Raw genomic sequence first — 12,344 nt, 5'->3', positions numbered from 1 at the left:
TCTCGCCAGGTCTCTGTTGTCATTGCTTCTTTCAAGTGAGGCCACAGGGCCAGGAAGGTTAAGTAATCATTAATGTGGAAATTACCTGTTGAGGGTAGAACGTGAACCAGACACTGCTGAGCCCTGGTCTCTGAAATAAGAAGACACAGTCCCTGCCTGGCCTCAAGCCTCACCATCTAGTGGGGGGGACATGCCTAGAAACAGCTGAGAGCATCTGATTATATGGGGTGGGGGGTCCACACGGGGACAGAGCTCACCCACCTGAGGAAGCTGACAACTCACCTAAACAGTAAATGGGGAATCCAGAATTTAAACTCCAGGCTCTGACTCCACAAATTCCAAGCCAACAGGTGGAGAGAACAGCTTCCTCCTTTTGAAGAGATGGAGGAGGTAGCATTTGAGTCAGGCCTTGAGGTCCTGGTGGAGTTCAGCTAGGTGGGCATTTGTGGGGTAGACTGATCCGACAGCAGGAGGGACACAAGCACAGACTGGGAAGCTGGAAGGAATGGTGTATGCGTGGGGAAGTCCAGGCTGGCACTTTGGAGTGGAGTCTGACTGGGAGGTTGGGGTGGGGATGTGGCAAGGGGGCAGCCGAGGATGGAGCCAGAGAAGCATCTCTCAACCCTCGGTCCTCATGTCCCTTATATGTCCCTCTGTAGCCATCGGAATCGTCCATTCTGTCAGCAGTTTCCAATTTCTACTTGACAGACCTAAGTTCTACTTTGTGGGCTGCCAAAAGGTCACAGTAGTTTAAGAACAGCTCCCACCCACCCTAGCCTGTACCCCCAAGCACCTCAACTCGGCAGCAGGATTTTGTTTCAGAACCTTTGCCCTGGCCTGTTTAAGTCCCTGCCCACCCCTCCACCCCCAACTCTCTCCCCTCCTGTCACGAAGAATTTTCTGAGAGCCTGCAATGTGCCAGCCAGTGCTCTGGCTGCCAAGACTGCACAGAGAATAAAACTTTGCCCCCAAAGAGCTTCACAGTCTAATGCGGACAACAGATTGGCAGATGATTGCAGACAGAATTTGCTGGAAGTATTTACAAAGTAGAGACTCCCCCTACCTGGTGGTGATCAGAGCAAGGCCTCACAGAGGGGACCCCTAAGCTCCATTCTTGGCAGGCAGATGAGGTGGCATTATGCAAGGCCGAGACTTCCAAGGCATAGAGGCCGGGACAGCATGGCATATGGCCCCTCTGCAGAGGTGAGTATCAGGTGAGAACAAGAATTGAGCACCAGGGGTAGAGAGGAGGCTGGTTGTTCTGGGCCTTACGGAGGCTACAGTGTATGACCTAATTTTGAGGGTAACTAGGAAGAAAGGTGCTAAGCAAGGAAGGATACGGTTTCAAGGAGATCTCTTTGGCAGCCATTGTGGAGATGGGTGGAGGAGAACCGGACTAAAGTCAGAGCTGAACTGGAGTCATTCTCTTGTCCAACATCTTCCTCTCCTAGAAGGAAAAAGAGACTTTAGAGGAGGGGCACAATCTTGCCAAAGATGACCTGTGAGCCAGTGGCTACAGGGACCTCATCTTCTCAGCCCATCCCCTTTTCCTGTTGCTGAATGTCAGAGCAGGAAGGGACTTCAGATGCCAACTGGGCCATGCCCTTTAGGGGAAACTGGAGTAATTACCTCTGCCCTGATCTCAGAAAAGATCAAATGCTCCACTTGAGTTTGTATCTCAGAAATTCAACCTGAGATCTCACACAGAGAGAAGAGAGACTTTGGCATCTGCTTCTGAAACTGTAGAAGTATTCATTCATTGTTGTCATTCTTTAATTCATTTAGCAAACATTCAGAGACTAGGTACTCAGTGCCAGGTGCTGGGGGCAAAGAGAAGAGTGGGACCCGGGCCCAGCCCCTACATACATCACACAGTGTTAGGAGATGCCCTCAGCACAGTTCTGATGCTGTCTGTCCTTCACTCTGCCAACGTCTGCATCCACAATTCACTCACCGGCGGTCACACAATTAAAACAGCAGAGCCAGGCATAGGACCTAACCTTGCTCTACCATGATGAACCATTTTTTTTTCATCAGCACTCTTTTGCTTCCCAGCCATGTTGCATTCTGCTTTGTACAAGGCTTATGCTTGCATCCTTAGAGACTACAGAGATTCTGTCTTCCAGATGGTAGCTGCCAGCAACTCAGGAATGATATTCTTGTTCTGGGAAGCCCTGTCATGAGGAATTTTAGTAACAAAATCACCAATACCTTCTCTACCACCAGCCAAAGTCTGGGGTGTGGCAGTTGAGCATAGAATTGGAACCAGATTGTAATTTAGTGTATAAAGAGCTCCTTATCAGGCGATCCACATAGTTAGGATAAGGGAAGATTGGACCATGAAATTCATTGGTTACTTCAGGTATAGGCATAGCCCAGGGGGACCCACTATAGCAGTAGTTAACTCCCAGATCCCAGACAGCTCAAGAAATGTTTGTGTCGAGAACATTTCCAGGGTACTGAGCTCTCCGTTGGCCTTTGGAGTTGCTCTCTTGCAAAAGTTAATCAAGTCATTCAGCCTTATTTACTCACTTTCATCCTGTTTCTCTGCCCTTTGGTAATCAAGACACAATAGGTGATTTAAAAAATAGTCCATCATTTTTAAAAGCTTAATGGAGAAGAAAAAATACTCCCCTTAGAAACCACCACCATTTATCTAGCTTCCTTTCACTGTTTAAACTGCGCGTAATTTGTGTTGATTGCATTAAAATAGAAATCAGGGTAGCTGCTAGATCAGGCAATCAGAAGCTTAATCTGTATTGTATTTTAATTTCTTGGTTGAAATGCTCCTGTCTAGGTAGAAACTAGGTCTTAGAGAGAGGGAGACCTTTGCATTTGTCCCCACTGCTTTCCTAACCTCTGTTCTTAGGCTGTGGCCCGCTCCACTGCAGGCTGCAGAAGTGGGGTTTTAGCAAATACACACTTTGCATATTGCAGCAATTGCCACCCCTTGTGCACCCCAGTCTTAACAGGACCTCTTTTTCTGACCAGGAAGTTGATTCCCCTGCATTTCCATTCAGACAATGACACCCTCAAAGACCACTTCTCATTCATACTTAATTAGAGTCTTGTTCATTCTTGTCTTCCAATTTCCTACCTTTTCCCTTGTGACGTTCATATCTCATATTATTTTCAAGCCTGGGTTTAAGTGTAGTCCATCAGAAAAAATAAACCAGCATATTTATTTTGTGCCACTGTGTGCTGATAGATGCGTAGTTAAAAATATTTGCCTTTTATTGTCCTTGGAGTTCTAGACAGATCTCTTTTCTTAACTGCCTAGGTCCCGCCATTGACTTGGAAAAAGTAAAGTCAGAATGTCTCGAGCCCGAGCCGGAGTTACGGAGCACTTTCAGTGAGGAAGCAAATACGTCGTCCTATTACCCCGCTCCTGCACCTGTCATGGACAAGTATATCCTAGACAATGGCAAGGTAGTGTTTCAAGCTCAATATCCATTCCCTGCAAGTGTTTGTTAGTCAGAGTGACGATGGAGAGTTTGGTGGGAGCTTCCTGAGACACAGCGTGGCCACTTGGCCTCCTGGCCCGGGCCTCAGTAACTATTTCCAGAGTTCTTGTGTTGTAACTAGTGGAGCTAAACTGGGACTTGTTCTTTTTCTCTTCCCTTTTTTTTTTTAAATACTGGGCCAAAGCAAGTATAAAACTAAACTGACGTTTTAAATAGCTTAGTAGTGAGAAAGATTTAAAAAGGCAGGGTGGTTTGATGAAACTTGTCCTACCCTCCTATAAAAACCAGACACATAAAATTTATAAGGTGTACCAGAAATACACCTGAATGACAGAGAACAACTCAATATGTATCTGTTCACCATTCGCGAGGTATCTATATGTTCTAAGCCCTGTGCTAGATGCCAAGGATAAACTGGTAAATGAGAAGCGCTCCTTGTCCCTAAGCTGTTTCCAAGCTGTATATTCAAACAGTGGTTAGGCCACAGTCCTAAGACCACATATAACTTCTCAGATTTTCTTGTAAGGCTATTGAAAAAAAAAAGTCATGAAAGAAAACTTAAGCATTATTAATTCTATTAGTACAGGGGTGAAAACTAATGGAATAGCCTTTGGAAGTCTTAAAGTCACGTGTCATAGCAGCTGGGCAGGGAGAAAATGTTCTAACATCCTTCTGATATCCAAATGGATTCATCTTGGAAGAAGTATATTGGAGCCCTTTGTCTAGGCACTGGTCAAATTCAGTTTTAGTGTTATATTTCTGCCACCCTGGCATACAGTACAGACATCACCTCTCATTCTCCCCAAAGAATCATCTGTGTCAGTCTGTTTTTCTTGCCCCGTGCTTCAAAAGGTCTCTGTTTATCCAGTATTGTTCCCCAGTGGGCTGATGAGAAAGAAAAGGTTGTTTTATTTGGGTTTGTCCAGATATATCCTTGCAACTGGCCAGATTGAGGCAAAAAACAAATATTGTCAGCTGAGGAAATGAAACCTGTTAGTCTTTAGGGCTCTCTTGGATATGCTGCCATTCCCTCATCTCCCACCGAGCACTTCCTCCCCTGCAGAGGCAGAACTGATGGGCCAGGTCATTGCCCATTCTGTCTTGACTTGCTCCAGCCAACAGGCTTTAAAAGTCTGCTTTGCAGGGGAGAGGTGGCATGCCAGAGTGGAAATAGGCAGTCGGGAACCCGAATGCTGAGCATAGCTCTGTCTCTGTCCTTTCTGTGTAACTTTGCTCGGGTGGATCTTTCTCTTTGCTGGGCCTCAGTGCCCCGATCTGTGTGAGGAGGGATGGATTCATGCTCTCCATGGGCCTGTAGTCACTCCAGCTGTGTATCTAAGTTGGGTGAATCTTCCCCAATTGAAGATAAAGAAAAGAAAGGACCATTCTGTGTTTGTTGATGCCTTTTTAGTGACGATGGCACTGTACGGTGACTAGAGACTTTTTCTTAAAGTAGCTTCCAAGAGAACACTATTTCTCTCTTCCTTTGAAAACTGATGGACAGTTTCTGAGCATTCTGGGGGCCTCTTTTGCAAAGGTATCATTTTTCCATTTCCAGAAAATGGGTGTCTCAAACCTCACTTAATGTTTCCCTGGGAATTGCACAACAAATCTTGAAATTGCCAGTATTGTTTTTTCATTGGTTGTTGCCAACGTGTTGCTGTAAAACTAACCTGACTTTTGTTTGCAACTAATTTGAAGCTCGACAGAGAAATTTATGAAGGGAGAGGAAAGGAAGTGGACAGACTAGAAATGGATGGCAGCTTCCCAGAGCAGCATTCCCTCGTCCTCATTGTTCTTGGCTCTGCTATCCTTTCTGACCCTCTCTTCTCTCTGCCTGCATGAACAAAAGCCTTAATCTCCGCAAAGCCTAGAGCATTAGAATGGGATCCACTTCCTAGTAGGAAACTAGTTTTGTCCTACAAAACATTTCACAAAGCCATTTTTTGATCAAGTCCCATCCTGCCAGATGCCATATTTTTAAAACCTCCCTTGACACATAAGGCTAACATTACGGTCAAATAGTTAACAATGGTTTATGTGTATAACAGGGCTTGCCGCAAAAGTTATTTTCTGATTTTGATAAAGTTCATTGCTTTTCTTTATTTCAAAACCTCATTGGGGCGCCTGGGTGGCGCAGTCGGTTAAGCGACCGACTTCAGCCAGGTCACGATCTCGCGGTCCGGGAGTTCGAGCCCCGCGTCAGGCTCTGGGCTGATGGCTCAGAGCCTGGAGCCTGTTTCCGATTCTGTGTCTCCCTCTCTCTCTGCCCCTCCCCCATTCATGCTCTGTCTCTCTCTGTCCCAAAAATAAACATTGAAAAAAAAAAAAATTTAAAAAAAAACCTCATTGAATCCTAGAGCTGCAAAGACTATTAAAGTTTACATAGTCTAATTCATAAATGGCATAGTTGGGGAAGCACATCCAGAGAAGGGCTCCTCTGTAATTATAGAACAGACTAGAAACAAACAGGTAGGAACTGGAAGGCAGGTCTCCTGGTTCCCAGGCCAGTGCTCTTTCCAGTCTATTCTGCTCCATCTCTGAAAACTGGGCATTGTTCCAGGTGACCCTTATTTTGCTGACCTCGGGAGCCCTTGTCCCAACATATACCTGTGATTGGTCTTACCCAGAGCCATTTCTTTCTGTGCTGTAAAGCTGGCCTTGTACTCAAATTCATGTCAGAAAATATTTTCTTCTCTAAGGAAAAGCAGCTCATCAGAACTGAAAGCCTGTGCCATTAAAACATATTAAATGTGCCCTTCTGTTTCTCCTGCTTTGTGTTCAGACTAGTCCTGATCATTTTGAACGGGACCAAAGAGGCAAAGCCTCAATGCGTCCCCATGGAGATGTACTGTGAAGGACTGAATCAGGTGGTGAAGGCTCACAGAAGGCTAGAAATTCAGAGAGGATAGAACTTAGCCATGGAGAGTTAAACAGTGTTTCCTGGATTTGGGACTGGGGCTTGGAAGATTAGCAGGCTTAAGAAGACATAGGCGAAGGCATTCATTTCTGGACAGGGGAAAGGCATCAGTGGAGACATAGCTGGGGGGTGGGTTGGGGGTGTGCTGTCCTCCTGACGTTTTATTCATGTTATGTCATATAATCCTCACAACAGCTTTTTGAGTTAGGTGGTGTTCTGCCTGTTGTCCATCTGAGAAAAGTGAGACTCAGGTAAAGTGACTAGTCGATTGCCACCTAGGGCTGAAGACTCCAGCACCCCCTTTTCTGTTACCACATACTGAAAGTAGAAGGAAATGTGGGAGTTTGCAATCTTCATCATGATGGCCATAGCAGGAGAATAAAGGCTAGCAAGTTGAATGGAAAGAGGATTCTGGAGGGCCTCTAAAGATGACTGGGGAGGTTAGATTGATGTGATAGGAAAGAGGGAGACATTCAAGATTCCAGAGTGTTCACACAGAAACACGGAGTTGAAAGACTGTGGAAGTAATCTAGTCAAAGAAGGAAAGCTGTGTTTTAGGGAGACTAATCTGGCAGTGTTTATAGGGTGAGTTGAAGGGAGCAGGGACCAGAGGCAGGAAGGCCAGCCCATGGCTTCTTCTGGTTTCCCTGTCTGCCGTAGTGACGTGCAGTGAGTGCCGGCAGGGGAAGTGGCTGGGCCAGCACAGAGGAAAACTCAAAAAGAAACCTCATGGAATATAGAGGTGTTAGATAGGCTATGTGTCCACCACGTTGGCCCCACCGTGACACTGGCAGCAGCAGAAGGCCTGGGGAACTTGGGCTCTAGGGCCATACAGATTTGGGTCTGAATGTTGACTCCAAAATTTACTGCTGGTATGTCTCACAGAAAGTAATTTAGTCCTTCTGAATCTCTATTCGTGTCTGTAAAGTGGGAATAATAACTGCTACCTATTTCCATCTCTTAAGGTCATTATGAGGATTAGATAAATTGAGGGTACAATACCTGGTTCATTATAGGTACTCAAAAAATATTAGTGTCCCCCTTCTCTAGCAGAACATGGGCTAAAATGACTGTCACCTCTCTTTTAAGAATAATAAATTAAAAGATTATAGGAAAGCAAGGCCCAGGGTGGAAAAGAGCAGAAATCTTTGAAAAACAGACGCTGTCTTCCATTCTAAGGTTTTCTAATTCTGAATTTAATCTAATTCAAATTCCTTGTTTCCCCCTTATCTCAGGAAGCTTGTGAGGTAGCTTCAGAGTGTCATCAGAGGGAGGTGACTTGGGGCCCAGCAGGGAGCAGCAGGAAACTTGTCCCCAGCATGCCTGATCTGGCACACAGACTGCCCACCTGCAGTTCAGACTGCAGAGGAAAGGCCAGACTTGACCTTGGATCAGTGTTGCCCAGCTGGCCCCGGGCAGCACATCTCACTTCCAGAGTTGCTTATCTTCCTGAGCCATATGAACAGATTTGCGGCACTGAAATTTGCAGCACAGGAAGACCAGGTGGATCTGGTTACCTGATACCAGGCCTGCAGGGATCTGAATGATCTTGTGAGCAAAAGGAAGTGAAGGCAGATGAGGCCAGGTGGATTGGTTACTTGCTGACATCCCTGAGTGGGCTGTGTTGCTGGGCTATTTTGTTTTCCGTTTTGGATGGCTGAAAAACCTCAGTAATTGGTGAAGGAAGAAGTGTTGCTGACTGACCTGTCTTCCCATCTGTGTGTACCCACCTTCTTTTCCAAGCCAGTCTTCAGTAGAAAGATCTTCAGTCATCTTTGAACGGTGGTTCTTGCCAGTCTGCCATCAGTGTGGGTGTGTGTGTGGTCTCTAAGGCCAGGACCTCTCCCAAGAGGTCTCCTGACCACATGATGTTTTTGACCTACGGTTCTTTCTGAAGACAAGGACTTTGGGCAGAGCTCTTTCATTACCCTTAGAAAGTTCAGCTCATTAGCAGCTGCCTCCCCTCCTTCTCCACAGAGGCCATTTCCACCCTCCACAGACTCAGGAGAAACACAACATAAATGGCAGTGTCGAAGTCAAAACTCCATTTTTTAATGATTAGCAAATGGTTTTTGAGTTGTTAAAAGAGCCAGAAAAGAGTAAAAATTTGAAAGCCTATAGCTTATTGCTAGATCGTTCTGAGTCGTCTTACATTTACCGACTCTGCCCTAAAACCTTCTGAGACCTTCCCTTCCAGGGAGCGCTAGACCGTGTTCTGTTCCATCAGAACAGAATCAGACTGAGGACACTGTGGTTGTATTTAATTTATCAAAATCATAGGTGTTCTGAGCCAGAAGGAACTTAGAGATGAAATCCCACTCTCCCAGTTTAGTTCATGGGAAACTGAAGCTAGAGGTAGGAAAGGACTTGCACAAACACACTCCAGTTAATGGTGGAGTCTGGTGGCTGTCCTCCCGGCTCCAGCTGGCAGTGGTTTTCAAACTCAGCTGTACATTGGAATTACTTAGGGAACTTCACCTACCCCTGTACCCAGGTCCCACCCAGAGTAATAATTCAGAATCCCTGGGAATGGGGCCCAGGCACCAGCGATTTTTACAGCTCTAGACGACCCCCGCGTGTGCCACTGTTGGGAACCACTATGCTGGGATTTGTGCCCCAGCATGTTCACAGCAAAGGGAGAGAAGTCTTTCTAAAGTGTAACAGAGAAGGAAGTGAAACGTACACGTTCTGAGATTTGCTCGGGCTCCAAGTGGCCCTGTTATAACATGAGTATGTTTAGAATCCCAACCCTGTAACATAATAGTTGAGTGACTTTTGGCAACTGGCTTCACCTTTCTCAACCCGGTTTTTCCATCAGAAATGAAAATAGTATCCCAACACCTTCCTTCCAGGGTTGCCACGAAGATTTGAGAGAGTGGGTATAATGCACTCGAATAAGGCCTGGTGCATTATAGGGATTCGGTAAATGATTATTATTTCCCTTAAAGAAAGTTAACATGATGTATATGGAATGAGCCTTTTATGGGTGTGCAGCAGTGTCTTTTAAAGGAAAAGAAAAGTTTCCAACTGCCAGCCTGTCCGACTACACAGGTGCTTGTGTTCTTATCTCTTTCAGGTCCATCTGGGAAGCGGGATTTGGGTTGATGAGGAGAAATGGCACCAGCTACAAGTAACCCAAGGAGATTCCAAGTACACAAAGAACTTGGCAGTCATGATTTGGGGAACAGATGTTCTGAAGAACAGAAGCGTCACAGGAGTTGCCACAAAAAAAAAGAAAGATGCAGTCCCTAAGCCACCCCTCTCGCCTCACAAACTAAGCATTGTCAGAGGTAGGTCACTGCAGTACAAACGCAATGGCTGAGATGCTGTCCTGTACTCTGTGGAATGTACTAGACACAGTTTAGTTCAGCAGACACTGAAGCCTCTCCATGCCAGGCCCCAGGCCGGGCACGGAACACAAGAGCAGGTATGGACCTTGTCCCAGAGGAGCTCACGTTTAACGGAAGATGAGCCGTGGACACAAGCACAGTTCAAGTTGCTAGCATGAGAGAAGGGTAGATGACATGCTGAGAAAGATCTCAGGAGGGGAGGAGACCCCCTAGCTAGAAAATCAAGGAAGGATTCCTTGGGAAGGGGGTCACTGCATGGGCCTCAGAAGCCGTGCTCCTGACTACTGGTCTCTAAGTGTCCAGCTGCCATGTTTCAGTAAAGAAAGTAGATTCCATCAACATGTACGTTTTGAGCAGGCCCCACGCCAGGTTCTGTGACAGACAACATACATGTCAGATAATTTCAGGTACTGATGAAGGAAGGTAATGAAGCATCATTACATGTTACGGCAGGACAGAGAGGGCTGTGTTAGGTGTGTTGGAGTAGGCCTGCTTGAGGAGGCTGGGAACTAGGGGTGGAGGAGGCAGCCCTGTGGAGGTCTCAGGGGCGGCAAAACAGGCAGAGTAAAGAGGCACAAAGGCCAGCACACTCCAGGGATGAGGCAGCTCCGGACAGCCACGGAGCCATGAGTGAGGGGAGAGCGAGGTCAGCGAGGTGGGTGAGAGCTGTTCTCAAGGGCCAAAAAAGCCACATTAAGCAGCTTGGATCTATTCTATCCATAGGAGAAGGGCAGATTGTGGAGTGACCAAATGGGAGCTCAGTTAGGACACTCGTGCAGTAGTCTCGGATGGAGATGATGGTGCCGTGGACTAAGGTTATAGCAGTGGGAGTGGAAAAAAAAGCCAGATTTAGGGTACGCTTTGGAGGTCAAGGTGGCAGGACTCAGCGAGATTAAGTGATTAGCCAGGTTAGAGCTACAGAGTTCAAACCCATACCACCCTGGCTCTAGTGTGGGCCTTGTTCTGCTGGAGCAGAGCTGCCTTCCTTGCCTGGCCGACTCATGACTAATTCACTTAAACAGCCACTTATTTTTAGACAGTTGGAGGTAACCTTTAGTCTGCTTGCTTTCTGAAATAATGGATCCCCATTTGGGAGGTCTCCCTGAGGAAGAGGCCTTCCTGGGGATGTGGTCCTGCCCCACCAAATAGGTGCCCAACCTCTGATTCCACTATACTTGTTGGAATGTGACTCAGCAGGTCCCAGGTGCCTTCCAGTGCCTGACTGGTCCCACCGTCTTGTCGTGGTCTAAAATCATCTGCTGTGTGTCTGCCTCAGGCACTGGTCTGACCTTATCTGATTCATCTCCACATCCCCATTGCCTACCACAGGGAATGGCACACAGTAGGAGCCCAATAAATGAAGTGTGAACAAATGAAACACTGAGACTGGCAAGCTGATCCCTGGACTGAGCCTCGTTGTGATTTCTTGTAAATCAGTTCCCCCCTGTGTCTTAGTTTCCTCAGCTGAAAACTTAACCTCTTAAGACAACTGAAAGGGCTGCCTAGGATCATAGCTTGGAAATAGTTATGTTCTAAGTATGACAAGAAATTAGCAATCTTTCTTGACAAGCGAGCTGCCTCCATCGAGCCGATGTGACCTTGTGATGATCACACCATTGAAGTTCACTAATGCCCAGTACTTCTCAGCTTGCAGGCTCTCTCCCATCCACTCACGGTGCAGGATGATGGCAAGTAGCAGTAGGAACCCAGTATCAAAAGCCTGGGGTTGAGCCCCAGCTCTGCTTTGGTTTAATTTGGAGCTAACCCTGGTTCCGATACTATATTCACTTTTGTTTCCCCAAGCCTAGCGCAATGCCAGTACCAACCAAGCCCATGTTTGGTGTCTCCATCAATAAAGCCAGGATTGTGGTCTTTGTCCTGGCTACCCAGTGGCCAAAAGAGACATTTTGAATGTTCCTTAAACCCTACTCGGATGATGTCCTGTGCAGCTAACCGGGTCCCCAGTGCTACAGAACAATCTAGAAAACCTCTCAGCTGTGTGGCATTGGGCCATTAGGTCTTCAACCTCCCTGCCAAGTCCCCCAGGTTTCCCTCACGGATCTACTCCCCTATTTTCCAAGCCTTTTTTAAACTTCCTCTGCTTTGCCAAACATGATAGTCCACACCTCTCTTTCCCAGAAGATGGCCTTTTCTCTTCCTTCACAGAGAAAAGAAAAGGAACTCCCACAGCTTCAAACTGCAGGCTTAACTACAGACCTAACTATACCATCTGTTCTTCTGCCCCATGTCCCAGAAGAAGAGTTTCCTTCTCTTATTTGGGGCCATCCATTCTCTCTATCTGGATCCCAGCCCACCTGCCTTCCTAAGTACCTTGTTCCTCCAATTATGCTCCTGCCCTCCCACTTCCTTCCCAGCGTCATTTAAATAGACTTTGACCACTTGTTTCTTATGAAAACAAACAAAACACTCCCTGGAGGCCACTTCAACCACCTGGTTGCTCCATGTCTCCCTTTTCCTTTTCACATCCAGCTCTCTTAAGGAGTTGTCTACACTCACTGCCTGTGCTCACTTGTGATGCCCCTGCTGTCTGTCGGAGGGGGCCTAGCCCTCTAGTCTAGCCCCCTACTAGTCTGTTCTTGCCAAGTTTCC

General features: G+C 46.7%; 1 protein-coding gene across 9 annotated transcripts in view; it reads left to right on the top strand.

The window, feature by feature from the left end:
* LOC123597854 (BEN domain-containing protein 5) overlaps window positions 1–12,344 on the top strand; it is a 1,446,709-nt gene that overhangs the window by 1,222,593 nt on the left and 211,772 nt on the right. For 5 of the 9 annotated variants that reach the window (XR_006712284.1, XM_045477300.1, XM_045477306.1 and 2 more), the window contains 2 exons: window positions 3,281–3,429; window positions 9,461–9,674. The exons of the other annotated variants lie outside the window; for them this stretch is intronic. Coding sequence is in view for 4 of the 5 variants with exons in the window: in XM_045477300.1 (XP_045333256.1) it covers window positions 3,281–3,429; window positions 9,461–9,674 (363 nt within the window). In the remaining variant the exon portion in view is untranslated. The remainder of the gene's footprint in view (window positions 1–3,280; window positions 3,430–9,460; window positions 9,675–12,344) is intronic. 9 annotated transcript variants of the gene reach the window in all.

The sequence above is a fragment of the Leopardus geoffroyi genome, chromosome C1 (genome assembly GCF_018350155.1).
Source record: "Leopardus geoffroyi isolate Oge1 chromosome C1, O.geoffroyi_Oge1_pat1.0, whole genome shotgun sequence".
NCBI lineage: Eukaryota > Metazoa > Chordata > Mammalia > Carnivora > Felidae > Leopardus > Leopardus geoffroyi.
The sequence above is the reverse complement of the archived record's forward strand: the minus strand, read 5'-3'. Positions and strand labels throughout refer to the sequence as shown.